The sequence below is a fragment of the Nelumbo nucifera genome, chromosome 4, assembly GCF_055504915.1.
Source record: "Nelumbo nucifera cultivar China Antique chromosome 4, China Antique-T2T, whole genome shotgun sequence".
In the NCBI taxonomy this organism is placed as follows: domain Eukaryota; kingdom Viridiplantae; phylum Streptophyta; class Magnoliopsida; order Proteales; family Nelumbonaceae; genus Nelumbo; species Nelumbo nucifera.
The window spans coordinates 43,064,060-43,075,154 of NC_142652.1; the positions used below are offsets into that span (position 1 = coordinate 43,064,060).

Consider the following 11,095-nt stretch of genomic DNA (forward strand, 5'->3'; position numbering starts at 1 on the left):
TTTTAATACATTTTTTGTTTTATTACCAAAATACATAGAATTTGTATTGAATGGTTTCGTGGAAAATGAAAACCGAATGAGATAATTAAATCTGTACAACTGACTCAATAAACTTGAATTATCCTTCGAATATAAATATGTGAGGGAAGGGTAGAGTGTCGTGCATGCTTCCTCTAGGATAGTCAGGCCCGGCATGGTCCACAGAACATGCCCATACACGCCTGGTCCGAGCGGGCTTCAGGCCTTGCCATGGACCTGGGCCAGGCCGGGCTGGGCTACAGGTCAGGCCTTGGGCCTGGGCCAAACCAGGTTAGTGTTTTTTTTCATTTTTTGTTAAGTAAAGTGATACAAATTTTGGAAAAAATAAAAATTTAACAAAAAATTCTTAACAAAATACAAAATAAACAACAAATTGGAAAAAATATTAGATATTTTATTTAATTTGAATTTGAACAGTACAATGGATGAATGGAATGAACTATAAAAACAATATAATCAAAATATAAATTTAAAATAAAAAGAATTACAATGGTATTATTGAAAAAATAACAAATTATTTAATTAAATTTGAAAAACAAAATTTATAATAATTTTAAAAATTAAAAATGCTACACAATTATTGAGTATACAAAAAGAAATATTGACTTCATTTTCTTCTAGTAAAACATTAGGTGAATCGCCATGGCCTCCTTTATCTTGCAATCCATCCCCATCATCCAGTCAATTCATCAAGCATATGCACATCTCCAAGCTTTCATCATTCATGGAGCTTTTCTTGTCATCTAACAATGTAGTACCTACAATAAAACAAGACTATGGTGGAACTATAGACACCAAACGGGTTAGTAAATCTTGTGCCATGGTGGCAAGAACAAGATAATTTTTTCCATGTTTACTCCACTAGGCCAAAATATCAAAAATATTAATGAATCATTTAAATTAGAAAATTTGGTTTGTAAATAAAAGTTAAGTTCAGTGAATAAACATAATGATGAAGTGGTAGTTGATTTTTGTCTTTTATTTATTAAAAACCAAAATTTTTCTCTTCAACTACTAGAACTATATGTTTTAGGAGTGGAAGTTGCACATGCACAAGTTTTCCTATGCCCTAATAATTGAGATTCATATAAATTATTAATTTCAGTTTTTTATTTCCAATATCAACATCCATATTTTCATAATAAGATTCAAGACATTTAAACAATCTTTCCTAATCCTAGGATCTAATATTGTAGTTAAGCAATAAAGAGTAGAAATTTTTTAATATTTTCTAAATTTAACTTTTATTATTTCAATAATACTTTTAAAAATTTTAAATACTTTTACAATTTTCAAAATATTCACTAATCATAAATAAATAATTAACTAAAATACAAAGGGTTGGGTAATAAACACCCAAAAATTCATTAGTTGTATTATAAAAAATTTGTAAAAACACTTTTATACAAACTATCATTCCCTAGTCATCATTAGTTATAAAATCATTTAGCATTTTTTCATTATAAAAATTAGTTAAAATTTTTAACATAAAATAGGTAGAATTCCACCTATCTTAAACATCTAATACAAAAATTTTATATTTTAAACCATATTTTTGACATAAATATTTAAATTATTGTTTTCTTGTTTCAAAACTTCTATATATATATAATAATATTTAAAGCATCTTGAACACATAAATTGAAGATGTGACATGCACATCTAATATGAAATAATTTACCATTTAAACAAGATTTTAATTGAGATTCAAAAATACTTATTGCTGAATCATTATTACTAACATTATCAAAACTAATAGAAAAAGTTTATTTTCAATTCCATAATTATGTGAAGTATTTAAGACACTTGTAGAAATTGTTGGGCTAGTAAATACTCATTCAAGCCTAGTAAAACTTAAAATTCTTTTTTGTAAAACCAATTTTCATCAATAAAATGTCTAGTCACACAAATATAACTTATACTATATTTAGAAGTCTAAATATAAAAAAATAATTGCAACATTATAATTAAGTATTGATAAAGTAGAAATTAAATTTTGTTTATATGAATAAAAAATTTAAAGCATATCTAAGAATATTTCAAGAAGCTTTTCTAATTGGGGATAAAAAGGATGATGTACAAATCTTTCAAACTTAGCATCTTTAATTAAAAAAGTGGTTGTCCAGCATATACATTATATATTTTTTTTTAATTATTGTCTAATTTTTCTTGAGAATATTTAAAATCATCAGGAAACCCATGCCCAATTTGTCAACCTCTTCTATGCTAAATAATTTCCAGACCAAGTTAGTCAACTAATTGCCCTTCTTTTTCTTTCCCCTAGTTATAGTACTAGGGGTGGGAACTCCAACCACATCAATTCTAACACTATCATATTGTGACTGAACATAGTCAAAGTTGAACATGTTGGGAAATTTGTTGTGAGAGGACTGGTAAGCTATGCCACGTGCCGGCCCATGGGCCTAAAACCCAAGCATAGCATGGCCCACGTGCTACAATGATGGGTCAGCATGACCTAATTTATAGCTCTAGGGAAAACCCAAATTTCCTACTCACTTTGTCTCCCCGTGCCCTACCCACATGCAAATTGCAGTCGTACATCTTATAATAAAAAATGGCAATGTGTAGTTGGAATTCATGATGGGTAGAATGTGGGTAGAGAGCAGTGGGCAGGAAATCCGGTTTGGGTATGGGCATGAATGACTAGGAGAGCATTCTTGATAACCATGAAAAACAAAGGGAGATGCAAAAATTGTTGACTGTAGTTCCTAAGAAAATGGTGTTGTTCTCCAACGCCTAAGTGCATTTAATTGGTAGTGGAGATCAAATAATCCACCCAAAAGTAATTAGGATTAAGGGTGCTTTTGAATCCTCAACAAATATTTTCCATGCAAAATTTTTTAAGCTAGAGAGAAATAATTATCTTGGGGTTCACGTTCATCTATGATACCGTAAAAACATACATCCAATCAACAAATGTCATAAAAGAGGGGACCAACCAGGTGGTGTTTACTATAATTCATAGGGGTGCTTTGATAGCTTAAAGTTCTTCCCAATGTTTTTGAACCGCCATTGACCTTGGTGATCGAACCGTTTGGCCCATAAACAATCCAAGCAACCGGTTTTTGTTTAACCCTTCACCCGTTGTTAGGCCAAAATTTGTTGGTTTGGTCAAAGAACCACAGACCTGGGCGGTCGAATCATCAACCCATTCGACCCGGACAGTGGTTCACTATTTATTAACAACAAGATGTTGAAAGATGGAGAGGGTCTCTCATGTCAGAGATCACCAAGATCCCACTTCCTAGAGAGAGAGAGAGAGAGATGCTAGAAAAAAAGATGGGAGCGGTGAGATCTTAGGCAAGAGAGAGAGAGAGGGACAAGAATGGATGTTGACTCGTTGTTGCATTCTATTATCGCTGCCATCTCCACCTCTGCAGCCATCGCCATCACTGGTGAATGCCAGATCCCCCTCCTTCTTTCCCCTTCTCCTTCCTTTCCTTTCTTTTTCTTTCTTTCCTTTTTTTCCTCTTTCTTTCTCAGTCGATAACCACCTCTGTCTCAACCTCTCTTCTCATAAAAGAAAGACAACCACAAATATTTTCCCTAATCTAATCAAACCGTTTGACCTGGACAATCGAATTGCTAACCCGGGAACCGGTGGCCACATCAATTATATTTCTAGGTCGATTTTTAAAACATTGGTCCTTCCAATACCATGTCTTTCTGATATCATAGATTTTCCTATTATCCTAACAAAGTTGTTGATGTTTGACCATTGTAATTTCAAACAAACTTGAAAGATAGATTAATGGATTGAATGACTAGACTTCATACTTTTTCAGAAGGAGGACAAAGGCTTTTATCATGAGATCAAAGGTTTAATTTCTTTAGTGTGAATGATTTAAGGAGAGTTATTGGTAGAATTCTCTGAAGCGAAACCAAGCATATATCTCATCCAAAATTCTAGGTAAAATAATTTAGTTTGAAAGAAAATGTAAATCATTTTACCCCATTCTCACTCCAGTTTGGATAATATTTCACTTCTTTGATATTTTTACTCCTGACTAAACCTTAAAAGTGTTTCCTTTCTCTCTTATTTTCTATCAAATCAATTATGCCCAAAAAAATAGCAGTTTTCTATATATAACAATAGTCTTTTATTATTTTTTCACCTCACACCCACCACAACTTACAGCCACACATCAAGAATTTCTCCTCCCTATTCAAATGTTTGCATTCATAATGAGATGTTCACAATACACAACTACAAGGTGGAAATTAGTAGACGAGGAGCTGGGGAAGCTATTAGCAGCGGAGTTTGTAAAGGAAATCCAGTATCCGAGTTGGATAGCAAATCTAGTTTTGGTGGAAAAAGCCAATGGCAAGTGGCGTATGTGTGTCGACTGCACGGACTTAAATCGAGCCCGCCCGAAGGATAGCTTTCCTCTGCCTCGGATAGATCGCCTGGTGGGCGCGACCTCAAGGTTCGAGCTGTTGAGCTTTATGGAAGCCTATTCTAGCTATAACTAGACCTGATGGACCCTCGGACCAAGAAAAGACAGCTTTTGAAACTAAGACGGTCTTGTACTGTTTTAAAGTCATGCCCTTTGGACTGAAAAATACTGGAGCAACTTTCCAACAACTTGTAAACTCTGTTTTTTCTGATTTGATTGGAGACAAAATGGAATGTTATGTTGATGACATAGTAGTGAAAACCCATTTTTCAAAGGATTTGGTTGCTAATTTGAATATTGTCTTCAATGTTTTAAGAAAGCATAAATTAAAACTAAGCCTAAACAAGTGCACTTTCGGTGTAACTTCAAGTAAGTTTCTAGGCTACATCGTTAGCCAGCGTGGCATAGAAGCCAACCTAGAAAAAATCCAGACTATTCTAGACATGCAACCGCCAAGCTCGGTTAAGAAAACCCAGAGACTAATAGGACATGTAACAGCCTTGAACCGATTCATGTCCAAATCGGTTGGGAAATGCCTTCCCTTCTTCAAGGCTATAAAGAAAAATTAGGCCTTTGAGTGGACTGAAAAGTGTCAACTCGCCTTCGATGAGCTGAAATGATACCTTAGTTTGCCTCCCTTGTTAACCAAACCCAAGACTGGGGACGAACTCAAACTTTCCCTCTCTACGAGTGACGAGGTGGCTAGTTTGGTCCTAATAAGAGAAGCCAACAAGATACAACGACCAGTGTACTATGTGGGCAAGGTCTTGAATGTTGTTGAGATGAGGTACCTCGACATAGAGAAGCTCGCCTTCGCGTTAGTACTAGCTACCCGAAAGCTAAGACCATACTTTCAGGCCTATACCATTGTTTTCCTAACTAATCGACCTCTGAGGCAAGTTCTTCAAAAGCCCAAGGTCTCGAGGAGACTGACAAAGTGCACAATAGAGCTTAGAGAATATGACATCCGGTACGAGCCACGACCAGCGATAAAAGTGTAGGTTCTGGCAGAATTCATTATCGAGTGTACCTTTAGCTCACCAACCCCTGAAATGACAGAGCTTGAAACCACATCAGAGGCTTTGTCCAGCACGGCACTACCCCCAGCTCGTGAGATAGCAAGTTGGGATAAGGAGCCCTGGATACTTCATGTGAACGGTTCATCTAACCAGAGCGGGAGCAGAGTTGGGTTAATACTCTATGAACATAGCAGGGAAAAGCTGGAATATGTGTTCCAGTTCCAATTTCGAACTTCAAATAATGAGGTCGAGTATGAGGCATTATTAGTTGGCTTGGTACTAGCGAAGGAAGTACGGGCCAAACACCTTTTAGTTTGCAGTGACTCACAGCTCATCGTGAATAAGGTGAATGGGGAATATGAGGCTCGAGAACCCTCCATGGCAGCCTACTTGGCTAAGGTGAGAGAACTTGTACCCAATTTCCATTCCTGGTATCTCCAGCAAATTCCAAGATTGAAAAACACAGAGGTTGATGCCCTCTCCAAGCTAGCAAGCACGATTGGCTCAACAAAAAGAACAGTTTACATAGAAGAGCTACCTTGCCCATCAATAGAAAATGGGACAGAAGAGGTCACCCATATAACAAATGTAGAGTTAAGCTGGGTAGGCCCAATCTTCAACTACCTAAAGTAGGGGGCATAACTGACAGAAAGAAATGCAACTCGGTGAATAGAACGTCAAGTAGCTCGCTACGTGATAGTGAGCGAACTACTCTATAGAAGATCTTTCACATTGTCGTACTTATGATGCCTATGACAAGATGAAGTGGATCAAGTGCTATATGAGATTCCTAAAGGCCTTTGTGGTGGACACTTGGGGGGTAGGGCCTTCGCTCATAAGGCTTTATGGCAAGGGTACTACTGTCCCACCATGAAAGCAGATGCGGTCGAGCTAGTCCAAAGGTGTGATAAATGCCAGCGACATGCCAACATTCTACACTAGCCTGCTTCCGATCTGAGATACTTGACAAGCCCATGGCCGTTTGCATAGTGAGGCATAGACCTGCTGGGCCCCTTCCCACCTACAAAAGGCCAAAAAAAATTCCTAGTCGTGGCAGTGGATTATTTCACAAAATGGGTGGAAGTCGAGCCGTTGGTTACCAAAACAGCTCGCAACATCCAAAATTTCTTCTAAAGGAGCAATGTCTGCAGGTTTGGACTACCGAGGGTATTGATTTTCAAACAATGGAAAGTAGTTTGAGGACATCGAATTTAAGAGTGGTGTGTGCGGATGGGAATAAGACAGAACTTTATCTCAATAGCTCACCCTCAAGCAAACGGTCAAGCTGAAGTAACTAACAGAGCCATCCCCTGAAGCCTCAAGGTTCGGCTTCCCGAGCTAAGGGTTTGTGGGTGGACAAGCTATCCAGTGAATTATGGGCCTACTGAACGATAATCAAAACTGCGACAGGAGAGACACTCTTTAACTTAACGTATGGAACCGAAGCAGTAATACCAACAGAGATGGAAGTACCAACACTACGATCAGAAACATTCTCCGAAGAAACCAACGAAGAAAACTTGCGAGCAAATCTCGACCTAGTAGAAGAGACAAGAGACCTGGCCCACATTCGCACCGCAGCATACCAACAACACATAGCTCGATACTACAACACCAGAGTTAAGAGATGCCAATTTAGGGTTGGCAACCTGGTACTCATGAAAGTTATGGTACCAGAGCCTAGTGTGGGAAAGCTCGGGCCAAATTGGGAAGGCCCCTAAAGAGTATCCAAAGTGATAGGAGGAAATACGTACGAGCTCATGATACTAGAGGGGAAGGTGGTACCCCGGGCATGGAATGTAAAATAACAAGCTAGGCATATGTGAGCTACGATTAACAAGAAGCATGATGACAACTTGACCGAGCTAAGTAAAAGCTACGAGCAATGAAAGCTAAGTTACGAGAATCCGCTATTGCATTAATAGAGAGCTACCAATGGCCATTTACAAGTAAAAAAAAAAGGATCTCATTGGGTTAGACATATAAGGTATGCAAACCCCAGAAAGATTACGGGAGCATGAAGCCACCAAAAATAACAAAAGAGCATAGCCAACAAAACAAGCTACTCATCATCGTCACCACCCTGGACCTCGTCATCGCAAGCCGCTTCATCCATCTCCTCCTCGTCATCCTCCTCCTCCTAAGGCGTCAAAGCTCCTCGTCCACTACTATAACAAGGTCGCCAGGCACATCACACACAGAAACATAGTCGAACTCGAAGTTTGGATGCTGTGCCCTCAGATACCAACGGCACAACTTAAAACCCCTATTCATCGAAGGGATACCGTCTTTCGCCCTCTACTTCTCGTATTCAGGGGATGCCAAATAATGGGCAAAAGCTTCCTCCCCAACTCGCTACATGTCTTGGGCATATTTGGAACGCCACTCCTCCAACTGGGCATGGGCCTCCGCTAACTCGTGTTGAATCCCAGTTAGCTCGTACTGCATCTACTGGTTCATGTTGTAAAAGTGGTGGCGCTCCCCCTTAGACTCGACACAGAACTTCTCCATCTCAGCCTCGAGCAAGCTGACGTTAGCATGAAGGGTGGCCCTCTCCTTCTTCCCCAAGTGGACGTGATCCGGCATAACCTATCCAAAGGTGTTCACCCGCATAGAACAAAACCGAGGTGAGAGACCCCTATGAGCTCCGGGAAGCTCATGGCTGGCTCAAAAGAGTTGGAGTCACCACCCATTTTTTAGAGGAAATGAACCCTCATTTTTGGGTTTGAAAATTCCGATTTAAGTCTTTGATAGTGACTTCGTTTTCCATGGGAAAGGCATAAAACCAAGAAATTTTGGTTTCTAAGGATTGGGAGGATGATGGTATTAGGCACCCCTCTCCCCAAGTTGCTATAACAGCCCAATACAAGAGTTATTCAGGCTCAGATTCCAAAAAAAAAACTAACAAAATTGCTCAAAGCTTCTAAAATCTGGTGAAAACGTTCCCAACTTCACCTAGAACTGATTTAAGGTGATGCTATCGAGTCTTAGGTACTATTTTCCCTAAGACCCACGCCTCTTTACCTCTTTTTCTCAATCTGGAGGAAGTTGGGAGTGTAAGTTTCCAAAGATTTCACGGCTTTAAGCAATCCGAAACTAAGCTAAAAGCAAAGAGATGATGGAATGAGAGGTTTACCTCTCGTGTACAACCTTGAAACCAACTTTCCAACAACTGAAAGGACTTCAAACGTAACTTGGGCAAGGCAGGAGCTGAGCTGAATGTTCCTAGTGTTATGCTAGAAAAATAGGGGATGGGGCATGAACTAATGGAATGTTATAGAAGTTGGAAAACTCTCGATTCTTTCTCTAAGGACCTATCTCAGGTTTCCTTTCCTCTCCCTTTAGTCTATGCCCTCCTAGGTTCCCCTCTCCTCTTTGAGATTGAATTGGGCCTCTATTTATAGAGAAAATGGAGGGAGATGGGCCGGACATTCACCCAGCTACAATGCCTAGGATTCAACAGAGGGTTGTTCACAAAATAGGCAAAGATTCTTCAAAGAAATAGATGTTCAGTTAAACTTTCCTGTTTGGTGAAACTCTTTCTTCGATTTGGGGGTGGTTTTTATGGGTTTTGTGTGTTCAATGGGAGCTTGGGGCGTTCCAGACATTACAGTCCCGTATTTGGGACTGACAGTGGCAAGAAACGTAAATTTGATGAATTTTTTAAAGCTATTTTGTCTTTTATTGGTCTTAAGTAGGGGTTTATTTGGTATTTTGAGCTTTTTGGGTCTATTAGGCTTTGTTTGATTGGTCTAGGTGTTCTAAGGGGCCAAGAAAGGATTTGACATCAGTCATCACCCTTTCAAGGCTTCAGGTTGGGCTAGATGACAAGACAATTTAATTTGGTGCGTTAAAATGGTATATTTCTAGTTTAATGGTCAAATAAATGAGTCTGGTCATGAAATTTGGCGTCCTGGGATTTTCTAAGTCTTTGAACACAGTGGAAAGGTCTGATCGGACAAATGGGGTCGGGATGATTGAGATCTATGGCTGATAAGTTTGGATTAACGAGATTTGCTAAAATAAAATCTTTATTTGATGAAGGGTCAAACGGGGGAATTTTGGGATGAAATTTGGCAGGTTGGCACTTTTGATCATCCTAAATCTAATGGAATTTATGGATCTTTGATCAGAGGTGTAGATTGATTGATTTAGTTCAGATCATGGTCTTAGCTTATGTTTTTTTCAATCAACGAGAGGGTTCGAAATGGAATCTTACATTTTTAACAGTCAAACGGAGGTGTTTGGTTGTAAGATTTGACATGCTAGGGTTTTTTGGGTCTCTGAACATAGTCGTAAGATTTGACATGTGAAGTTGGGGTGATGGATGGTAGGCTCTAATTAATGAGATTTGTTTGAATAGGATCTGGGCTTGATGAGGGGTTAAACGAGGGAATTTTGAGCTACAATTTGGTAAGTAGGCATGGATTAGGGTGAGGAGTCAAGTGGACGGTTCGGATTTGAGAAATATATAGTCGGTCTTGGTAATCATTCTTGGCCATCCGAATGGGATCTTGATGTTTTTGTGGTTGGTAGTTGAAGACTCATGATGGGATTTACTAGTCGATTATTTCCTAGTGATCTTGGGTGGTAGATATGTTGGATTTGATTTTAGAGGAGTTGGAATTTGGATATCACATAGATCGGGCCGTTAGAAAGGAAGTTAGTATGATGAGCGGTGGATCTTTGGAGTTTAGTCATGAAAATTGATGTGTAACTAAGTTGTAGTTTTCTAAGTCTGGGAATGATGTCTGATCAACTGTCTTGTTTGTCTTGTGGGTTGTGTCAAAGGAGGGTTTTTTTCGGATTTGGAAAGTCTCAAGTTGATCTGGTTGTGTGTTAAGTTTTTGGAGTGCAAAAGGGGAGTACAAAGAAGTAGAGTGAAGGGACTGAGCAAAAATTGGGTGCTAACAACCCCTAGAAATAAAGACAAGAGGGGTGGGTACAATGACATACCTGGACAATACAATGAGTCATCTGGGCTCCAACATCGATGGGGTCCAGGTCACAGTAATGGCGCACATCCTCAGGGAGAAGCATCCCCCTAGCAACCCGAAGTGCGACACGAGGTTTGTTCAGGCAGTCGATCACCGAAACATCAGGAATGTGAGGGACGAAAGGCAGGATGTCCGAAACATAGGGGCCAGCTTCCCACTCCTCTTGGCTGAATAGGGGCTGAGTCGAGAGCTGATCCATGCACATCGGCTCGTAATCCCCCTTGAGGTCAACAACGGGAGGCATAGAAGGAGGCGAGCTCACCTCGGCACCTGCTGAGATCCCCTCCATGGAAGAACGACGCTCGACCCTCCTCTTCTTATGGGAAGACCTCCTTTCCTTGTTGGCCACCATCATAGAAGCTAAGCTCGCCATACTTGCCAATGTGGAACAGTCAACCGAGCTAAAGATAGAAGGAATACAAGATACAAATGCATGACCTATCAACTGACCTACCTATATGACTCTATCCTACCTGCACAAGCATAGGCTTAGCTAAAACCCTCTCAACTTGAACCTCCTCATAGATAAACTCTTGAAGAGCAGCTCGCAACTCACTATCCTCACTCTCGGCAACATTCCGACAATTACTATACTAGACAGTGTCCAAACCCCAGCCACCAT

At 39.5% G+C, this 11,095-nt stretch overlaps 1 protein-coding gene across 1 annotated transcript; it reads left to right on the forward strand.

Annotated features, from left to right (window-relative positions):
- Positions 1 to 5,509: 5,509 nt before the first annotated feature.
- LOC148792233 (uncharacterized) lies at positions 5,510 to 6,109 on the forward strand. Its single transcript, XM_088903767.1, has one exon. It carries the CDS (start codon positions 5,510 to 5,512, stop codon positions 6,107 to 6,109), a length of 600 nt encoding a protein of 199 aa, XP_088759893.1.
- The last annotated feature ends 4,986 nt before the right edge of the window (positions 6,110 to 11,095 follow it).

Coding starts and splice junctions, on each gene's coding strand:
- LOC148792233 (XM_088903767.1), top strand. CDS start 5,510: ATGACAGAGCTTGAAACCACATCAGAGGCTTTGTCCAGCACGGCACTA.